This window comes from Mauremys mutica, chromosome 1, assembly GCF_020497125.1.
Source record: "Mauremys mutica isolate MM-2020 ecotype Southern chromosome 1, ASM2049712v1, whole genome shotgun sequence".
Classification (NCBI taxonomy): domain Eukaryota; kingdom Metazoa; phylum Chordata; order Testudines; family Geoemydidae; genus Mauremys; species Mauremys mutica.
In genome coordinates this window covers 367,660,745-367,682,909 of record NC_059072.1, presented here as the reverse complement: position 1 = coordinate 367,682,909, position 22,165 = coordinate 367,660,745, and the positions used below count along the sequence as shown (strand labels likewise).

Here is a 22,165-nt window from a genome sequence, read left to right as displayed (position 1 = left end):
GCGGCTGGCTCCTTTCTCCCAGCACCGTCCATCTCCTCCGCGCTGGAACACAGCTGGCATCTCCTGATCTCTTCCCGCACGTGGACGCTGGCGTTGAAGGTCACGCTCCTGGGGGATAGGGCGAGTTTCTGAGGGGGTGGCGGGGCTCTGTGTGGTGCAGCCACTGACCTGTCGACCTGCCCTCTCTTCTCCACCGATGGCCTGGAGGTGACGTGTTTGAGGAAGCCCAGCATGATTCCCCTGAAGGTGAAGCCCTTCCCCTTGCAGGGGACGGACGGTGACTCAGCACCTCTCCCTGGAGGGGCACGAGGCGGCTGTTCAGCCCCGGACGGTGCCTCAGTCAGCACCAGGGCCTCTGTCTGCCTCGTGTTGGTTCCAGCCCTGGGGCCTGTCCCCTCCGCCGGCATCTCTCTCATGCCGCGTCGCCCCTCGGTGTCCCTCCTCTCCATCCACCCCAGGCTGCCTCCCCCCTGCGCGTCCCAGGCTGCCACGGCCTCGCTGTCCCAGTCCCCGACCATCTCCTCAGCGCCAGCGGGACCTTTGTACGGGGGGGCGCCAGCTGCACGGCTCAGATCCCGAGACCGCTGGTAGGATGCACCTTGCTCCCCTCTGCAGACATCACCTGACGTCTCCCTGTCCCTCGGGCGCACGTGAGTCTCTAGCTGAGTCCTCGCCACGTCTGACTTCCCAGCCCCCTCGGCAGGACAGGGCTGGGGGCTGAGTCCCTCCTCACCGGCGGTGAAGAGGCCATGGCACGTCTCACACTGGTACTGGTTTGCCTGGCTCTGGGACTCTCTGATCAGTCTCCGGCCCAAGGAGCCAGCTCTCGGGAATCCCGGCTCTCCTGTGCCCGCGGGGCGGGCTCTTTCTCCCAGGGCTTCCTGACGGGGCCCTCCCAGCTGGCTTTTCCGGCCCCTCCTGCGCTGCAGCCGGACGTTCATTTCCCGCCTGTGTTCCTGGGCAGCGGCTCTCAGCCGCTCAGCTGCCATGTCGGCATAGATGGCCTGGGAGCGTATGACGCAGGGTGGCAGGATGAAGGAGCCCAGGGCCTTCTGCGCCAGGTGGATGTCCAGCCAGTGTGCTGCGGCTCGCGGAAAAGCAAGATACACCCGTGCCAGCGTGGACCCCTCGGGCGCTGGGCGAGAGGCTGCGCGAGAGCTTTCTCCCTCAGACCAGTCAGAGGCCCTGGACTCGCTGCCCTCCGGAGACGACGGAGAGGAGGCAGGCAGTTCATATTTTGCCACACTGGGAGTGCCCTGCCCCTGCCATCCGGGCTCAGCATGCAGAGGGCTTGGAGCTGCCGCATCTCCTAGGAGAGTTGCTGACCCCCTTGCATGGATACGCTGTGTCTGCCACCCAGGAGAGCTGGCCCCCGGAGAGCGGGCGCCGTCCCACCCCTCGAGCTTGCAGCACAGGCAGTCCAAGCATGTGCAATGGTCCATTTCCAGGTGGCCCACGATTTCCAGAGACAGAGACTGCTTCCCCCCTGGGCCATGGCGGCTGCGGCTCCGGGCTATTCTCCTGAAGCTGGATTCCAGCTCCCGCAAGATCCTCTTCTCATTCCAAACAGCTGTCTCCACAGACGAGCTCCGGGAGCGCCTGCCGGTCTTCGCCATCCGTGGAGCTCCTTCGCCATCGTGGGTCCTCCACTGCCCAGGACTTTCCTCAGAGCTCTGCTCTCTCTGCTGTGGGTGGGGCTCATGGGCCACCGGGCACAAGGCCCGTCTCTGGGACTCCTGGGCCCTGTGGGAAATTCCCAGCACCTTCTTCCTGGGAAAGTCCAGGGTGGATTTCAGCTCTGCCTTGTCCTCCGGGAAGTGGCGTGGGGAGCTGGGGGGCACTTCCCCATCGCTCGTCTGGGAGGTCTCCTGGCTTCTCCTGCTGCTGCTCCCCAGGGGGTGTTAGGACACTGCCTCAGGGCAGCTGGCTTTGCCCTCCTTTACCCTCATTTCAAGCCAGTGCTGGGACCGGTGGGTGAGGGGCTCCCCGGGGCCTGGCTGGAGCTCTTCTGATTGCCCCGTGGAGAGGGCTGTAGGACCTTGGGGGGGTGTAGGGAAGACATGGAGCAGGGGCTGGGTTTGGCGTCTGGGCTCTGCTCCTGGTGGGGCAGGCGGCGGGAACATCCTTAAGGACTCCAGGATCCTCTTGGGCAGGCCCCATCTCCGCTCCAGGGCCAGTTTCCTGATGTGTGACTCCAGGCGCTCCCTGGTTTCCATGCGCAGGAAGAGCAGGCTGCCCGTGGTGACGCTTTTGCTGGCTAGGGCCTGGGCCCGCCCAGGGGGGCCCCTCCAAGGTGGTGGGGGTGTGAACGCGCCCAGGGATCTCAGCACCACCCGAGGTAAGCCCCACTCGTGCTGGAGCTTCTTTCTCAGGATGTGGCTCTCCAGATGGTCCCTGGCCTCGGCTGTGACCAGAGGCGGCCCCGTGACCAGAGGCGGCTCCTTGTAGCCATTCCTCTCCGGCTCCTCAGCCCCCATGCGTCCAGCCAGGCCCATCTGCATCCAGGCCCTCCCTGCTGCACTCCCCAGCGGCACAGCCGGAGCCTTTAGCATCATCCTCCGCAGAGACGCCGCCTGCAGTGTGGGCAGCCCCCAGAAATGCGCCAGCTGCTTGTGTCTCACATTCATGTCCAGGGTATTCACAGCCGTGGGCAGCAGGCAGAGGAGGGAGCCGGCCCTGGGCTTGGGGGGATTCTGGCCTGCGCAGATCAGCCTGGGGAGGCGGATCCTCTCCCCCTCCCTGGCCACTCTCTGGGATCTCTTCACCACGGCCGGCCTCACCCCCAGCCTGATCTCTAGGCACTTCCTCGCGAGGTGCCGCTGGAGCTCATCCCTCCGCTCAGTAGCAAGGCCATGGGTTCTGCTGTCTCCTGCCAAGAGGCTCCCTGCGGGGACGTCTGGCTGGCTGGGCCTCAGCTGGCTTTGCCCGATGCCCCTTTCTCCACCGGCCCCAGGAAGCTGCGGGCCAGCCGGCGGGGCAAAAGCAGCAAACAGCCGCAAGGACTCCTGGATCCTCCGGGGAAGGCTCCACCTCCGCTGCAGCGTCAGCTTCCGGAGGTGACGCTCCAGGCGGCCTCTCGTATCCCCGTCCATGAGCGAAGGCTCCTGCCCCAGGACAAGGACGTGCAGCTCGGTGCGTTGGCGGGCTGCAGTCGGACCCGGCAGCGGGGGCTCCGGCACAAAGGCTCTGAGTGACCGTTCGATGAGTGCAGGGAAGCCCCACTCGTGCTGCAGCCTCTTCTTCCTGACGTGCAGCTCCAGGGCCTCTCTGGCCTCCGGGCCCAGGAACAGAGCCTCCCGTGCCCAGAACTCGACTTCAGCCCCACGGGGTGGAACCGGCCCAGGGGGCGCCCTGGGGACCATCCTGCTAAGGGACTGGGTGTAGAGAGTGCCCAGGCCCCACAGGGCCGTGAGATGTTTGTGCTGCACATTCAGCTCGAGGTGGCAGACGTCCTCTGGGTGCACGAAGGGCAGCAGGGGGTTCCTGGCTTTCGGGGCCCTGTCCCCAGCCGGGATCAGCTTGGGGAGGGGCAGCCGGGACACGAGATGCAGCCTTTGCCAAGAGTGTCTCACTGCAGCGGGGACGGCCCCCAGCCGGGTCTCCACACATTTCTTTGCCACGTGGATCTGCAGCCGCTCCTGAGCGTCACGTCCCAGGCTGAGCCGCGGGTGGGGAGCAGCGACCACTCTCCTGGCTTTCCCCACGCCCCGCTCCAGGTGCACGGTGCTCTTGTGCCAGGGCAGCAGGAAAGGCCCCTCTGCACCCTTTTCTGTACGGCTGCGAGGCCTGAACTCCGCAGGGGCTGAGGCAGGCTGGAGCAGCCGCACCGACTCCTGGATCCTCCTGGGCAGCCCCCAGCGCCGGTGCATGAGTCTCTTGCGGAGGCTGAGCTCCAGCTCTCGTCGGCTGCCCTCACTGAGGAAGGACAGCTCGGGCTGGAGAACGGCCACATCCCCGTCGGCCGACGGAGGGGCCTTGGGCTGGCCGGGGCGGGGGGCAGCCGCCATCAGGCCCCGCATGGATTTCTGGACGATCAGAGGCAGCCCCCACTCGTGCTGCAGCCTCTTCTTCCTGACATGCAGCTCCAGCTCCTCCCGGGCTCCCGGTGGGAGGAAGGGCAGCTCCTGCTCCGTGAACTCGGCCCCAGCTGCGCGGGAGTTGGAGGGCGGCGGGGCAGGCGAGGGGCCTTCGTGGAACAGCTTGGCCAGGGACTGTCGGTACAGCGTGGGCAGCCCCCACCTGAAGCTCAGGTGCTTGTGGAGAAGGTTGAGCTCCAGGTGATCCGAGGCCGCCTGCTCCAGGAAGAGCAGCTCCCGGGGCCGCAGCTCCAGGGATCTCTGGCCCGGCTGAATCAGCTGGGGCAAGGGGAGCTTTCCCAGCCGGCGGGCGGCTTCCTGTGAGTGTTGGGCTCTGTGGGGGATCAGGCCCAGACGGATCTCTATGTTTTTCCTGGTCACATGTCTCTCCAGCAGCTGGTGGCATGTGTCCCGGCTGAGCAGCTGGCGCCATGCAGTTCCCAGGGGCCCGGCTAAGGAGACAGCCACCGCTGTGGGGCCCACGGGTGGCGCCCTGGAGGGTGAGTCTCTTGGAGCCCTTCTCGCTGACAGCCCCCTGAGCGGCCGGCTGGCCCTTCTGCCTTGCGTGTCTGGATGTGTCCCCGGAGCTGCGGTCGTGGGGGGCATGAAGCCCCGCAGGGACTCCTGCACCCTCCTGGGGAGCCCCCACCTCCTCTCGGCCACCCTCCGCCGGATGTGGGCTTCCAGCTCCCTCTTGGTGGCCAGAGGGATGGGAGGGGCCCCGCTGCTGACACAGAGCTCCATGGCTGCCGGCCGGTCGCTCCCCTTGGGCCTGGGGCGCGTGGTCGGGGGTGGCATGAAACACCTCAGCGATCGCCGCACCAGGCCCGGCAGGCCCCATTCGTGCTGCAGCCGCTTCCTCAGGACATGCCTCTCCAGCAGCTCCCGGCCCTCGGGGGCCATGAAGGGGGTTTCCAGGGGGCAGAACTCGATGGCCACACCCAGGGGCAGCAGGGGGGCAGGTGGCACGGGCGGGCAGGGCACCATCTTGGCCAGGGACTCCGTGTACAGGGTGGGGAGAGCCCAGAGGTACTGGATGTGCTTGTGCCTCACGTTGAGCTCCACGGGGCCCGCCTTGCAGCTGAGCAGGGGGCAGAGCCGGTGGCGGGCCAGGGGGGCCTTGCAGCCTGGGGGGATCAGTTTAGTCAGGAGCAAGTCTCTGCGCCCCAGGGCAGCCATTTTCTGAGAGCTCCTCAGCACGGCGGGCAGTGCGCCTAGTCTGATTTCCAAGCCCTTCCTGGCAATGTGCCCCTGCAGCTCCCGGGTGTCTCTGCAGCAGTGCGAGCCGGGCGCGGATTTGGACGCTCTGGCGGGGCCCTGGGAGGCCTGGGCTGGGGCTCTAGCTCTGAGGCCGGGGGTCTGGGCTGCCCTCGGCACTGGGCCTGGCCCCCTTGGAGCCCATCTCCCGGACGGCAGGGGGCCGAGCCGGGGGTGTGGAGGTGTGGCTGGCATCAGCAGCCTCAGGGAATCCTGGATCCTCCTGGGCAGCCCCCATCTCTTTAGATGCACCATCCTCTGCAGATGCCGCTCCAGCTCTGTCCTGGAGCCGACGCTCAGGAAGGGCAGGGCCTGTGGCATCGTCACCACCCTGCCTGCCCCCGAGGGTCTGCGTGCGATGGGTTTCGGTGCTGGGGGCATGAAGATCTTCAAAGTGCTCTGCAGGGTGCAGGCAGCCCCAGGGTGTGCTGCAGCCTCTTCACCTGGACGTGCCGCTCGAGACTCGCCCTGACGTCGCGCTGGAGGAAGGGGGTCTCCGCTTCGGCCAATTCGAGCCTGCCGGGCACACGCAGGGCTCCAGGGCTGACCCGCGCCGGGGGTCTCCCAGCCAGAGACAGCGGAGCTTCCCCCATAACCCTGGGTGCCGTGCTTTCTTGGTCTCGCTGCCGTTTGGCCTCCCGCCCTGACATCCTGGTCCCGCCTGGGGACTTGGCCAGAAACGGCACCCAATCGGGGTGATGCGCCTGCCTCTGGGGAGCGGCCTGGGGGCTCCTTGCTCTGCCTCTGCGCAGGAAACTCCCGACCCAGCCATGTTCTGCTTGGCTTGGAGGGAAGGGCTCGTAGATCCATGCGGAGTAGGAGGCGGGAGTAAGAGGTGACCCTGGCCCGGCAGGGACCCACGCGCTGACCCTATCAGTGTATACCAGCCGCTCGGCTTGCTGGGCCGCCTCGTCGCACAGGGCACAGTCTGAGTTGTCACATAGCAGCTGGCGGATGGAGCGGCGCCTGGCGGCTCGGTGAGCGTGGCGTGGGGGGTCCCGGCACAGCCGTTCACGCGGCTTTTTCACCTGTTGCTTCTTTGCACCTAAAACAGAACAGCAGATAGGGCTTCTGAGGAGAGATGGGTCCTGAACATAGCGGGGTCCACGGGCACCCGAACCGTGACTCCACCCACCTGTACCGCCCCAACCCCCAATCCCCATTCCCGCACTGCTCCTAACCCCGAGGCCCTGCCCCGTGCCACTCCTTCTCCCAGTGCCCTGCCCGCCTGTGACCCATTCCCCCTGAGGCCTTGCCCCCACACCAAGCCCCGCTCCTCCGCCACTGCTTCCCTCCAAGAGCCTGCCCCCCGCTTGCTCTTTCTCTGCACGCCCTGCTTCCTGTTGCTCGCCCTTACAGCCAGTCAAAAGTCAGTGGGCATGGCCCCCTGGCCCCCTCATTCCAGTGCCCTGGCCCCAGGCCACTCTGCGCTGCTGCTCCAGAACCAGGCATGCTGAGCTTGTGAGAGCCCGGAGCCCAGTGAAACACTCCGCCAGCACCACACTGGACCCCCTCTCAAACACTGCCAGTGCTGTGAACCTGGCCACGGTGAAGTCCCAGCACCGTGAAACCAGCCCGGGCATCGTGCGAGGGCCGTGAATCTGGCCGGTGCCCTGTTCCAGTACCAGAAACCTGGATGGCACATGGTCCTGGTGCAAATAACCCAGCCGGTGCCCCATCCTGCAGAAATGGGTCTCGCCAGTGTGCGGGATCCCAGGAAATCTCTCTGGCAAATGTCAGGGGCTGGCGGCACCGAGCAGCCTTGGCCTTGCAAGCCCTGGTACGATGCACAGCAACCGAGTGCCAGAGGGCTACACCCCTATCCAAGACAGAGCAGACGGACTGAAATAAAGACAAGATCTGCTGGGCAGTGGAGAGTGCCTCCTGCTGGCAAAGCTGCCCTGTTCTGGGAAGGGCAGGTAGCTCCCCCCGATGCTCACCATTAGCCTGCGCAAAGCCCTGGAGGACATGGGGACAACCTGCCAGAGGGGACAGACAATGGGGTGTTTGCCTCCATCGCTGCAAAGCCCCCAGATGACGGTTCGTTAGCACCGTGTCAGCTTATCCCGGCTCCAGTCAGCACCTTGGCTCCTGCTCCCATCCCCAGGGGCAGGCCAAGTCTGGGGGGCCTCGTGTGGGACCCCTGGGCCAGGGTGGAGGCTTGGGAGAGGCCCTGGGATTCTGAGCCAGGGAGCCGTCAGGGAGCGTGAGGCAGGGCCTTACCTTCTCCCTCGTCCTCCGTCCCCCTCTGCCGGAGCCTGCTGACCAGAAGAGCCTGCGGGAGCCAAGGAAGCGGCAGAGTTACGTGGTACCCAGACTGAGGCCGCGCAGTGCCAGCCTCCCGCCCAGCCCAGCCCGGTGCCAGGGGTGCCCACGCTTCCCTCCACCTCCTGCAGCTGGAGAACTTCAGGCTCTTTCGGCCATGCCCCGGGCTCCCCACCCAAGTGTCATTGGAACAATCCTGGGTCCCCCATCCCCCGACATCGGGGCATCGCCACACCAGAGTCACAGCAGGGCCCTGGGAGAAAGGCCAGGCTGTGCCCACGGCCTCTGCAGCCGCGCCTCACTGGAGCCAGCTTACGCCAAGTATCTGGGATGTTCTGCTGCCCCCGGACCCACACGCATGGGCCCCATCTGCCCCTGGAGCTGGCAGGGTGATTCCCAGCTCGCACAGACAGATTCATGCTACATCTCCTCCAGCTAGCGCGCTAAACCCAGAGATGTAAGCGTGGTTTCATGCACAGCAGCAGCACAGGCTAGGAGAGACCCGTCTGGCTGCCATGGGTACGGACGGGGGAAGCTAGCCTGTGCTACGGCTCCGGCTGCCCGTGCCACCAGTCGGTGAGAGCTAGCGTGAGAACCCCATGCCAGCTGGGAATCGCCCCCTAGCTCTGGGTAGGGGCAGCCACAGAGCCGGAGTGGCCTCTTTCTGCAGCCTCCCAGCCAGGTAACCTGGGCTTCCCTCTCCAACCACATGCCCAGGGGTCCCTGGCTCACCACCGCCCCTCCCCCCCGCAGCCCATGGCCATACGCCAGGGAACACAGGCTGGAGGGACTGCCCCGGGCTCCCCTTTCTATTGCCTGGGCACCAGGCTGCCCCTGGCACTCCCTCAGCCCCTTGAATTCCAGGCTGCCCCATTCTGGCACCAGCTGAGCTGCGGATTACAGACTGTTCAAGAAACCGAGGCAGTAGGAGCTGCCGCATCGCCCCCGGGGCTCTGGGGACCCCGGCACCAGGAAGCCCAGGCAGGGCCGTGTGCTGGGACGTTAGTTCAGGGGCTGGGGCCGGTTGAGCCATTCAAGGCCCGGTTGTTTTGGGGAGCTGGGTGACAAACACAGACACTGTAGCCGGCTGGGCACCCTGCCCGGAGCCGAAACGGCATCAGCCGCAGAGTGACCCGGGGGGAGGGGCAGCAGGTTCCTCCTTTGCTGTCCGTGGGCCCTGGGTCTGACCCTTGTGGGGGGTGATTTCTGCCCCCGGTATTATGAGTCGAATGGGGACCAGGCCCTTGGGCTTCGCAATGTGCTCTGGCTTCCTCTTCTCTCCCCGTCTCCCCTGGTTCCCACCTGCGAGCCCAGCTCCCCAGCTGATCCAAGGCAGGATCCCCAACTGACCAAACCCAAAGATCCATCCTGGATTCCCCCTTTCTCCCCCCACCTCTTGCCTGCCCTCTCCCTGGCCGGCTGGGAGGCCAGGGACCCAGGAAAGCTTGTGGCTTTGGGAGGGAGCTGGGAGGGTTTGTTGGTCAGCTTTCCCCAGCGGAGGGAAATAACTGGCCAGAGCCGGCTTAGTGCCATGGGTGCTGGGAAGCCTGGGACCACGAGGGAGAGCCCTGGCATTTCTAGCACTAGCTGGTGGTTGGAGCCGTAAGGAACAACCAATGAATGGAGCCACGAGCTCTGTCTGTGGCCCTGTCTCTCTCTGTGGATGTGCCCCACCAGCCCAACAGGGCCTGGTCAGAACAGGGGGTCTCGGGCCCTCCCACCCACCCACCCTCCCTCCCTTCCGTGGGGCTGTGTCCAGGCAAGCTTTGCTGAGAGTGCAGGACGGCTTGGGGCTGGGGGGATTGGGGAGGGTCCTCCTACCATCCTGCTTCTCCAGGAGAAGCTGTGCTGCGTCGCCATGGCCACCCAGACGACCAGGACCAGAAGGACGCAGGTGTACAACACCCAGGAGCTGTCCCAGCAGGCACAGAACCAGCTCTGCATGATCCCCACTCCCGCGTCAAACATGCTGGGGAGGACGGTCTGGACACGCACTGGGCGTGGAGACACTACACTCCCTGCTGCTGCTGTGGCTGGATCTCGCCTGAGGGGCTGTTTGTTCCAGTGACGCATCATAAAGGGCCAGGACCAGGCGGGTCCTGACATCACAAAGGGACTGCAGGCATCAGAGGTGGGCAAGACCCTGGCTCCCTGCAGCCCCTCCCCAGCACCCCATGTAGCTACTCAGAGACTGTGACAGAGTCACCCTGTAACCCTCACTTCGTTAAGCAAAAGAGATTGAGCTCCGTGAGTCTCTCACTAGGCGGCAGGGTTTCTAACCTTTGAATCAGTCTTTCATTGATAACATTGTGATGGTGCTGCCCGTGGGAGCCAGCTGAGGTCACTCAATCAGGGTGAACTGCAGACCAAACGGGGCAGACAAACCCCAAACGCTGGTGGATATTCCAATACTTAGATTTACCAAGCCAGCCCAAAACAGCTCTGGTATTACCTCACTGGTTACTCAGAAGTCCAAACAAGGCAGTTCCCTTAAAGTGCCCAGCCTCAGGCCTCCATCCAGACACACCTGTCAGATATGATGATGATTCCTGAAAATCTTATCTCATCATATAAAAGAAAAGGTTCTTCCAATCCCAAAGGATCAGCCACATACCCAAGTCCAATTATAACTTAGATCTTACCCAAAATACACACTATTAGCCAATTTTTATTAACTAAGCTAAAATTTATTAAAAAAGAAAAGAGAGAGAGTGTTGGTTAAAATATCAATATACATACAGACTTGAATTCAATTCTTGAGATTCAGATACATGGCAGAAGTGAGCTTGTAGTTGCCAACAGTCCTTTTAGAAATAGTCCATAGATTATAGTCCAATGTCCATATTCAGGGTGACTCCAGTCAATGACTGGGGATCTCAATCCTTATGGCTTAAGGTTTCCCCCTCTTGAAACCAAAAGCAGATCTGAGATGAAGCAGGATTGTGTCCCAGGGTTCTTATACATTTCCAGCATATACCTTTCGGCCTGAGCAAACAATAGGCTTAATTCTTTCTCCCAAACATCCTGGCAATTAGCACAGGGTAATTTATCCATTAAACAGTTCAGATACAGGTTACCACAACCTTCAAAGAGACATATAGACAATAATACTATTTCACTCAAGAATCATCACAAATGTTAATATTCCTTTTTTGATCTTTGAATTAAAGTTATAGCAATAGACAAGACTTGTTTGCTTACATCACAAGCCCTGAGCAAACATCTACCCTTGAGATCTCTAACAATGCAGACTTACATTTCAAAGCTCTGTTCATTTACATATCTTCCTAACCAGTCCTTAAGGGTCACTCATGGGTCAGGTCAGTCGGTGAGTTAATTAACTCTTTCTGGCCCTGTTATTCTTCAATGAGATATTAGATTAGACTCATAACGTCACAAACAGCCTTCTGGAATGGCATTCACCAGCACATTCCCTTGGAGAGTGGCATTAAATTGGAGTAACACCACAGTGAATCAGGCAGGTGCTGTGAGGCTCTGGATGGGACTGGTCCACAGACCAGGTGTCTGTCTGTCAACATCCACCGGCCACTGTCGAAAGATGTGATACTGGGCTAGATGGGAGGGTACCCCTATGTGTTGAACCTGGCCTTTGCTGCTATTTCAACTCTTCCTGGCAGAAGGGTTACATTAATAAATACAAAGAAATGCACATTGGAAAGCATAATCTCAACTATATATATAAAATGGGGTCTAAATTAGCTGTTACCACTCAAGAAAGAGATCTCGGAGTCATTGTGGATTGTCTTCCATGACTTTTCAAAGATAATAACTAATTGCTCAGATATCTCCTCAGTCAGCTCCTTCAGAGTATTCTAGGATGCATTTAGTCAGGCCCTGGTGATTTGAAGACATCTAACTTGTCCATGTAACTTTTATTTTGTTCTTTCCATATTTTAGCATCTGAACCTACCCCATTTCCACTGGCATTCACTATGTTAGGTGTCCAAATGCCACCTACCTTCTTGGTGAAAACCGAAACAAAGAAGTCATTAATCACCTCTGCAATTTCCACATTTTCTGTTATTGTTTTTCCGTCTTCATTTAGTAGTGGGTCTATCCTGTCCTTGGTCTTCCTCTTGCTTCTAATGTATAAGTAGAATGGTTTCTTGTTACCCTTTATGTCTCTAGCTAGTTTGATCTTATTTTGTGCCTTGGCCTTTCTAATTTTGCCCCTATATCCTTTGTCATTTGACCTTGTTTCCACTTTTTGTAGGACTCTTTTTTTTTTTTAGATCATTCAAGATCCCCTGGTTAAGCCACGATGGTACTTCCTATCTTTCCTATGCAATGGGATAGTTTGCTCTTGTGCCCTTAATAACGTCTCTTTGGGTATGTCTACAGTACGAAATTAGGTCAAAATTATAGAAGTTGATTTTTAGGAAGCAATTTTATACAGTCAATTGTGTGTGTCCCCACTAAGTGCATTAATTTGGCGGAGTGCGTCCACAGTACCATTGCTAGCATTGACTTCTGGAGTATTGCATTGTGGGTAGCTATCCCACAGTTCCCGCAGTCTCCGCTGCCCATTGGAATTCTGGGTTGAGCTCCCAATGCCTGATGGGGCAAAAACATTGTTGTGGGTGGTTTTGGGTACATGTCGCCAGTCGCCCCTCCCTCCGTGAAAGCAATGGCAGACAATCATTTTGCGCCTTTTTTCCATGCAGACGCCATACTGCTTTCAGCAAAGGATGCATTAGGACTGCTGTCGTCATCCAACCCCGCTTCTGCTGCAACTGTGCTCTCCTGGTGCTACGAATCCACCTTGCAGGTCCTCTCATTGTTCTTTATAAATATATATTCTCATGGAATCCCATTGTCATCCACCGCTTCCACTGCAACTCTGCTCCCCTGCTCATGTCTCAATAGCGAATTTCTCCATGTTGTCTGTCATAGGCTTCTAGGAAAGTCTTTTCTTCCTCGGAAAATGTGCAAGGTGCTAACCGTCATCCTCCATCGCTTCTGCTGCAACTCTGCTCTCCTGCTCTCCTGCAGATGCCATACCACGGCAAGCATGGAGCCTGCTCAGCTCACTGCTTCTGTTGTGAGGATTGTAAACACCTCACACATTATCCTGCAGTATGCGCAGAACCAGAACCTGCAAAAGCAGGCAAGGAGGTGAAGAATAGTGATGAGGACATGGACACAGACTTCTCTCAAAGCATGGGCCCTGGTAATTTGGATATTATGGTCCTAATGAGGCAGGTTCATGATGATTCTGGGCCTGGGAAACAAGCACAGACCGGTGGGACCGCATAGTGTTTCAAGTCTGGGATGATTCCCAGTGGCTGCGAAACTTTCCCATGTGTAAGGGCACTTTCATGGAACTTCGTGACTTGCTTTCCCCTGCCCTGAAGCACAGGAATACCAAGATGAGAGCAGCCCTCACAGTTGAGAAGCAAGTGGCAATAGCCCTCTGGAAACTTGCAATGCCAGAGAGCTACCGCTCAGTCAGGCATCAATTTGGAGTGGGTAAATCTACTGCGGGCGCTGCTGTGATCCAAGTAGCCAATGCAATCACTGAGCAGCTGCTATCAAGAGTAGTGACTCTGGGAAATGTGCAGCTCATAGTGGATGGCTTTGCTGCAATGGGATTCCCTAACTGTGGTGGGGCGATAGACGGAACACATATCCCTATCTTGGGACCGGCCCACCTTGGCAGCCAGTACTTTTCAATGGTGCTGCAAGCACTGGTGGATCACAAGGGATGTTTCACCAACATGTGAACAGCTGCAGGAAGGGACTTACTTCCCAGACCAGAAAGTAACTGTTGAAATGCCCATAGTTATCCTTGGGGAACCACCCTACCCCTTAATGCCATGGCTCATGGAGCCATACATAGGCACCCTGTATAGTAGTCAGGAGTTGTTCAACTACAGGCTGAGCAAGTGCAGAATGGTGGTAGAATGTGCATTTGGACGTTTAAAAGCGCGCTGGCACAGTTTACTGGCTCAGTTAGACCTCAGTGAAACCAATATTCCAATTGTTATTGCCGCTTGCTGTGTGCTCCACAAGATATATCAGAGTAAGGGGGAGACATTTATGGTGGGATGGGAGGTTGAGGCAAATCGCCTGGACGCTGATTATGCACAGCCAGACATTAGGGTGATTAGAAGAGCACAGCAGGGTGCATCAGAGAAGCTTTGAAAACCATATATACCTACCCTTTGCTTCTTTTCTTTTAACAAGTTAGCAATACATGAGAGCATGTGCCCCTTTATCCCGAGGCAGCTTACTTTCCTTAAGAGCCTTTGGTGACGAACCTTGTCAAAGGCTTTCTAAAAATCTAAGTACACTATATCCACTGGATCCCCTTTGTCCACATGCTTGTTGATCCCCTCAAAGAATTCTAGTAGATTGGTGAGGCATGATTTCCCTTTACTACATCCATGTTGACTCTTTCTCAACAAATTATGTTCATCTATATGTCTGATAATATTGTTGTTTATTATGGTACTGAAGTCAGGCTTACAGGCCCGTAATTGCCAGTATCACCTCTGGAGGCTTTTTTTTTTTAAATTGGCATCACATTAGCTGTCCTCCACTCATTTGGTACAGAAGCTGACTAAATGATAGGTTACAGCAGGGGTCGGCAACCTTTCAGAAGTGGTGTGCCAAATCTTCATTTATTCACTCTAATTTAAGATTTCACGTGCCAGTAATACATTTTAACGTTTATAGAAGGTCTCTTTCTATAAGTCATGGATGGATATAAACTGTTCAGGAAGGATGGGCAGGGCAGAAAAGGTGGGGGAGTTGCGCTGTATGTAAGAGAGCAGTATGACTGCTCAGAGCTCCAGTATGAAACTGCAGAAAAACCTGAGAGTCTCTGGATTAAATTTAGAAGTATGAACAACAAGGGTAATGTCGTGGTGGGAGTCTGCTACAGATCACCAGACCAGGGGGATGAGGTGGACGAGGCTTTCTTCCAGCAACTAACAGAAGTTGCTAGATCACAGGCCCTGGTTCTCATGGTGACTTTAATCACCCCGACAGCAGTGCACAGATAATCCAGGAAGTTTCTGGAAAATGTAGGGGACAATTTCCTGGTGCAAGTGCTGGAGGAACCAACTAGGGGTAAAGCTCTTCTTGACCTGCTGCTCAAAAACAGGGAAGAAATAGTAGAGGAAGCAATAGTGGATGGGAACCTGGGAGGCAGTGACCATGAGATGGTCGAGTTCAGGATCCGGACACAAGGAAGAAAGGAGAGCAGTAGAACAGAGACCCTGGACTTCAGAAAAGCAGACTTCGACTCCCTCAGGGAACTGATGGGCAAGGTCCCCTGGGAGAATAACATGATGGGGAAAGGAGTCGAGGAAAGCTGGCTGTATTTTAAAGAAACCTTATTGAGGTTGCAGGAACAAACCATCCCGATGTGTAGGAAGAAAAGTAAATATGGCAGGCGACCAGCTTGGCTTAACAGTGAAATCCTTGCTCGTCTTACAAGAAGTGGAAGATTGGACAAATAACCAGGGAGGAGTATAAAAGTATTGCTCAGGCATGCAGGAGTGAAATTAGGAAGGCCAAATCACACTTGGAGTTGCAGCTAGCCGGAGATGTTAGGAGTGACAAGAAGGGTTTCTTCAGGTATGTTAGCAACAAGAAGAATGTCAAGGAAAGTGTGGGCCCCTTGCTGAATGAGGGAGGGAACCTAGTGACAGAGGATGTGGAGAAAGCTAGTGTACTCAATGCTTTTTTTGCCTCTGTCTTCACAGACAAGGTCAGCTCCCAGACAGCTGCACTCTGGGGAGGAGGTGACCAGCTCTCTGTGGAGCAAGAAGTAGTTCGGGACTATTTAGAAAAGCTGGACGAGCACAAGTCCATGGGGCCGGATGCGCTGCATCCGAGGGTGCTAAAGGAGTTGGCCGATGAGATTGCAGAGCCATTGGCCATTATCTTTGTTAAATCATGGCGATCGGGGGAGGTCCCGGATGACTGGAAAAAAGCTAATGTAGTGCCCATCTTTAAAAAAGGGAAGAAGGAAGATCCAGGGAACTACAGGCCAGTCAGTCTCACCTCAGTCCCTGGAAAAATCATGGAACAGGTCCTCAAGGAATCAATTCTGAACCACTTAAAGGAGGGGAAAGTGATCAGGAACAGTCAGCATGGATTCACCAAGGGCAAGTCATGCCTGACTAACCTAATTGCCTTCTATGATGAGATAACCGGCTCTGTGGATGAGGGGAAAGCAGTGGATGTGCTATTTCTGGACTTTAGCAAAGCTTTTGATACAGTCTCCCACAGTATTCTTGCCAGCAAGTTAAAGAAGTCTGGGCTGGATGAATGGACGGTAAGGTGGATAGAAAACTGGCTAGATGGTCGGGCTCAATGGGTAGTGATGAATGGTTCCATGTCTAGTTGGCAGCCGGTACCAAGGGTCTGTGCTGGGGTCGGTTTTGTTCAATATCTTCATTAATGATCTGGAGGATGGTGTGGACTGCACCCTTAGCAAGTTTGCAGATGACACTAAACTGGGAGGAGTAGTTGATACTCTGGAGGGTAGGGATAGGATACAGAGGGACCTAGACAAATTAGAGGATTGGGCCAAAAGAAATATGATGAGGTTCAACAAGGACAAGTGCAGAGTCCTGCACTTAGGACGGAAGAATCCCATGCACTGCTACAGACTAGGGACCAAATGGCTGGGCAGCAGTTCTGCAGAAAAGGACCTAGGGGTTACGGTGGACGAAAAGCTGAATATGAGTCAACAGTGTGCCCTTGTTGCCAAGAAGGCCAATGGCATTTTGGGTTGTATAAGTAGGGGCATTTTCAGCAGATCGAGGGACGTGATCATTCCCCTCTACTCAGCACTGGTGAGGCCTCATTTGGAGTACTGTGTCCAGTTTTGGGCCCCACACTACAAGAAGGATGTGGAGAAATTGGAGAGAGTCCTGCGGAGGGCAACGAAAATGATTAGGGGGCTGAAGCACATGACTTATGAGGAGAGGCTGAGGGAACTGAGATTGTTTAGCCTGCAGAAGAGAAGAATGAGGGGGGATTTGATAGCTGCTTTCAACTACCTGAAAGGGGGTTCCAAAGAGGATGGATCTAGACTGTTCTCAGTGGTAGAAGATGACAGAACAAGGAGTAATGGTCTCAAGTTGCAGAGGGGGAGGTTTAGGTTGGACATTATGAAAAACTTTTTCACTAGTAGGGTGGTGAAGCACTGGAATGGGTTACCTAGGGAGGTGGTGGAATCTCCTTCCTTAGAGGTTTTTAAGGTCAGGCTTGACAAAGCCCTGGCTGGGATGATTTAGTTGGGTTTGGTCCTGCTTTGAGCAGGAGGTTAGACTATATGACCTCCTGAGGTCCCTTCCAACCCTGAGATTCTATGATTCTATGATTCTAAGTCTATAATATATAACTAAACTATTGTTGTATGTAAAGTAAATAAGGTTTTTTTAACTGTTTAAGAAGCTTCATTTAAAATTAAATTAAAATGCAGAGCCTCCTGGACCGGTGGCCAGGACCTGGGCAGTGTGAGTGTCACTGAAAATCAGCTCGCGTGCTGCCTTCAGCACGCGCGCCATAGGTTGCCTACCCCTGGGTTACCAGTTTGCCCGGTACTGAAGTCAGGCTTACAGGCCTGTAATTGCTGGGGTCACCTCTGTAGCCCTTTTTAAAAATTGGCGTCACATTAGCTATCCCTCCAGTCATCTGGTACAGACGCTGATTTAAATGATAGGTTACAAACCACAGTTAATAGTTCTGCAATTTCACATTTCAGTTCCTTCAGAACTCTTGTGTGAATACCATCGTTTCCCGGTGACTTATTGCTATTGAAGCTATAAATTTGTTCCAAAACCTCCTCTAATGATACCTCAATCTGGGACAGTTCCTCAGATGTGTCACCTAAAAAGAATGGCTCACGTTTGGGAATCTCCCTCACATCCTCATCTGTGAAGACCAATGCAAAGAATTAATTTAGTTTCTCTGCAATGGCCTTATCGTCTTTGAGTGCTCTGTAGCACCTGAATCAACCAGTGGCCCCACTGACTGTTTAGCAGGCTTCCTGCTTCTGATGTACTTAAAGAAATTTTCTAATTACTTTTTGAGTCTTTTGCTAACTGTTCCTCAAATTCTTTTTTGGCCTTCCTCATTGTATTTTTAAAATTCATTTGCCATTTAAATCTCTTCTGCTTTTCTTTTATTATTAACCCTTTAGTTTTTAGTTACTAACGGATTGGCAGCAGCGTGATCCTTGGGTAAGATCTGAGTTATATACTGGCCTGGCTACGTGGCTGAACTCCTGAGATAAGAAAGATCCTATATGTGGTGAAATTTCTTTTCCCTGTCCACTCGTCGTAGAGTCCAGTGTCCGGATGGTGATCCAGGGGCTGTGTGCCTAATGAGACTTCACTTTTTTTGCTTCCAGTTAAGCAGTGTGGTGATACCGAAGTTTAAGTTTGTTACTGGCTTGATATAATCTAATGGGGATGAGTCCGCCCCATTTCTCAGCAATTTGTCCCAAATTTGTCATCCTCAGCTGTGTTCCACTAAAGCACAGTGACACATGGATACCACTGACAAATTCTTCACAAACTATTGCTCACTACTCCCAGGAGATATCCCCCTTTAAAAGATCGGGAAACTGAGGCAGCAGGAAGGGTTTAGTCTCTCTCAGACCTGGCTTGTACAGTCCATGCAGGAGGAAAGAGACCTGGTGCTGTTGCTCCATTGGTTTATCTATTTCAAGGGACTTCCCCTGATCTCAGCTGAGGATTTGGCCCAAGCCATTTAACTAGAGATAAACTATCAGCAGAGACAAGTAAGCTGGGAGTGAAGAGTCCCAGCTCTGCCATGGATTCATAGGGTGACGATGGGCACAGCCTCTCCATGCATTAAATGGAGATTATTTTTTATTATGTTTAATATGCTGCTACTAAAAGGCTCTCATCATCACCTTGCACTGATTAAGCTCCTTGAAGCACATGCTTGGGCCTCTATCACTGTGTACAGTTCTAGGCAGTGTTTGGTCCCTGGCAAACAAGAAAGACAAAGCTGAAGACTGAGCTGTGTGGCTGTATTTCATAACTGTTTCTTTAATAAATTCCTCCTGTTTAAGGAGGACGGCAACACAAAAATAGCCTCACTGCATCTAATACAACTGAGAGGAGCAATGCCAGTTCATGCCTATAGCAACAGTGCTGGCGGGGTCATGACTTCCAGTACCCATTCACACCTCTGCCATTGACTCACTGTGTTGCCCTGGGCAAATCACTTTACTGCTGCTTGGCTCAGTCCCTCCATGACATAGCGATAATGCTGCCTAGCAGCCTAGGTAAAGAGCTTCTAGATGTAGTGACAAAACTGTCATCCAGAGCATACGTAAGACTCAGCTTCACTGTTCAGCTTCAGCCCCTGGGCAATGGGTGCCCTGGAGTTCCAGCTAAGGTGCTGTGTAAGTATGTAAATAGCTGGCTAATGGCAGGTGTGCTGTTTATCTCTCTCCCTGTGAGCTACCGAAGCCACCCCGGCCTCTGCCCAGCATCCCACCTTCCCAGCTAATGCAGGGGCTTATCCTTCTGCCTTGGTGGAAGAGGAGGAGAGGAGCCGTTGTGGATAGGATTCTGAAAACATCCATACAATGTGCAGTGGCAGTCAAAAAGGTGAACAGAATGTTGGGAATCTTTAGATAATAGGACAGAAAATATCACATTGGTGCTATATATGCAGATGTGGTCACACCATCACAATAATTTACTTTGGATTTGGAATAGGTACAGAGAAGGGAGACAGAAATGATTATGGGAACACAGTCCGTATGAGGAAAGATTAAAAAAACTGGTATTTTTCAACTTGGAAAAGGGGGATGTGTGAGGTGTCTATAGAATCATGAATGGTGTGAAGAAATTGAATACGGAAATGTTATTTACTGCTTCACATAACAGAAGATCTAGGGGTCACTCAATTAATTTAATAGGCAGCAGATTTAAAAGAAACAAAAGGAAGTATTTCTTCACAGTCAGTCTGTGGAACAATTTGCCAGAAGATGTTGTGAAGGCCAAAACAATAACAGAGTTCCAGCAGGAATGAGAAAAATTAATGAAGGATAGGTCCATCAATGGCTATTAGCCAGGATGGGCAGGGATGATGTCCCTTCCCTTTGCTAGGAGCTGGGAGTGGGTGATAGGGCATGAATCACTTCATGATTGCCCTGTTCTGTTCATTCCCTCTGAAGCACATGGCATTGTCCAGTGTCAGAAGATAGGTTATTGGGCTAGATGGACCGTTGGTCTAACCCAGTGTGGCCATTCTGAGGTGCTTATATAGACCCCAGATGTATCTGCTCCCTCCTGTAACATAGTAGACCCACTTGCCTGCCAGAGCTGAGAAAAAAACCATAAGTCCTGACACCGTCTCTCTCTTTCCACAGACTTAGTAACAAGGTTTGAATATACATTTAAATTTTAATCTAACCAGGATCCCTTAAGTGACTTGCCACAAGATATCGGAACATATTAGTATTGGAACTGAGTGGGTCTAATATTTTTTTCTTTTATATATAAATTAGATATAGTGCCCCTTCACCTAATGGCTAAGTTGTCAGCCAAAAAAACTGGCGTTTTTCAAGTGCCTCGATAGCCCCTGGAATCACTCTGAAGGTTGCAATCCCTATCAACACTTGAAATGGTTCCCTTGCAGCTGGGGGTAGGGGAAAGGTAGGGGAAATTATCAAGATAGTGACGGGAGAGGGGAAGAAAGGAGCAAGCGACAGGAGCAGGGCATTGGGTGGAAGAGGCAGAGTGGGTGGAGCCTTTGCAGAAGAGATGGGTCCAGGGGTTGGGTTTTGGGGGTCCAGTTATAAGCAGATAGAAATTCGGCAACCCACTGAGTTTCACACAGACTGATTCCCCAGTTTCCCATACTGATACTGAAACGTAAGGTCAGGAAAGGGTTCAGTGTCTCTCAGACTATCCAATAAGTGATTCAGGGAAGAGGGCTCAAGACCAAGTCACCAGGCAGCTCTGCATGGAGCTCGGTCTGGGAGCCAGATCACCAGGAGAAAACTTTACATCCCTTTATGAGTAAAGAGCCGGAGCAGCCTGTCCCGGATCTGTTTGGTCCTCACCCCATAGATGATGGGGTTTAGCATGGGGGGCACTAGGAGATACACATTGGCCATGAGAACATGGAAATACAGGGGCACATTGTGACCAAATCGGTGCGTGAGGAAGGAGAAGAAAGCTGGGATGTAAGAGGCTGAAATGACACAAAGGTGGGAGCTGCATGTCCGAAAAGTCTTGAGCCGGGCATCCTTTGTGGGGAGGCTGAATATGGCCCTGAGGATCTGAATATAGGACACAGCGATAAAAAACAAATCCAGAGTAGCCACATTGAATGCCACAGAGAGGCCATAGTAACTACTGATGCGGATGTCGGCGCAGGCCAGTTTCACCACGGCCATGTGCTCACAGTATGAGTGGGTGATGATGTTGGTTCTGCAATATGGCCACTGCCTTGCCAGTAAGGGATAGAGCAGCATGAGTATTACCCCGCGCAGCACCACAGCTATGCTGATCTTGGCTATGACACAGTTTGTGAGGGTGGAGGAATGTCTCAGGGGGTCGCAGATGGCCACATAGCGATCAAAAGCCATGGCCGCGAAGATCCCAGACTCCACTGCTGTAAAGCAGTGAAGGAAGTACATCTGGGTGAGGCAGGCACTGAAATTTATCTCCTTGGAATTGAACCAGAAGATTGCCAGCATTTTCGGAAGGATGGATGTGGACAGGACCAGGTCAGTGACGGCCAGCATGCAGAGGAAATAGAACATGGGTCTATGGAGGCTCGGCTCTATCTTCACAATGAAGAGGATGGTGAAGTTCCCCAAGATGGCTATGATGTACATGGTGCAGAAGGGGATGGAGATCCAGACATGGGCTCCCTCTAAGCCAGGTATGCCCAGCAGGATGAAGGTGGAGGGGTTGGTGAATTCAGTTGTGTTGGAATCTGACATGGAATACGGGAGAATTGTCCAACTCTGAGGCAGAAATTTGTCTCATGAATGCGTCACATATTGCTCTGACTTCATGCATGTGCACAGATTCTGGCATGATGGTCGCATTGTTAATGCCTGGATGGAAAGACAATGTTCATATGAGACACTGCATGCGCTACGGGAAGCTGTTCCCATGGGTGAAGCCAATTGCTTACTCTGTGTAAACTGAAAAGTGAAATTGTAATTATTGAGATAAACAAATCATGAACAACTGACACTATTAATGCCAATTCCACATTTTATGGTGCTTCATGCATCAATCATTCCTACACATCATGGTGTGGAAAACCTTGAAAAGCACCAGCAGGAAACACGAGTGTGGATACTGGTTATCCCTTATTTCACAGACTGGACTGCTTCCTAGCCTGGGCCCAATCCTTTTCAAACCAATGTTGTAGTCTATGGCCTGGGTCCAGCAATCATTCACACCCCCATAGTTACTGTCCTTTGTTCCACATTCTTTCAGGCATCTCTATGGGGTGGAGAGGCCATCTCTTGAGCCAGCTGAAGACAAAATGGAGAGATTTCCAGGGTCTTTTATATTCTC

The 22,165-nt window shown here is 54.3% G+C and overlaps 1 protein-coding gene across 1 annotated transcript; it reads right to left on the bottom strand.

The window, feature by feature from the left end:
• Positions 1–20,640: 20,640 nt before the first annotated feature.
• On the bottom strand, positions 20,641–21,576 carry LOC123352466 (olfactory receptor 52R1-like; the record flags this gene model as incomplete). The annotated part of the gene is made up of 1 exon (XM_044992616.1): positions 20,641–21,576. A coding segment is annotated over exon 1 (936 nt), but the record flags the coding sequence as incomplete, so codon positions are not given.
• Between the last annotated feature and the right edge of the window lie 589 nt (positions 21,577–22,165).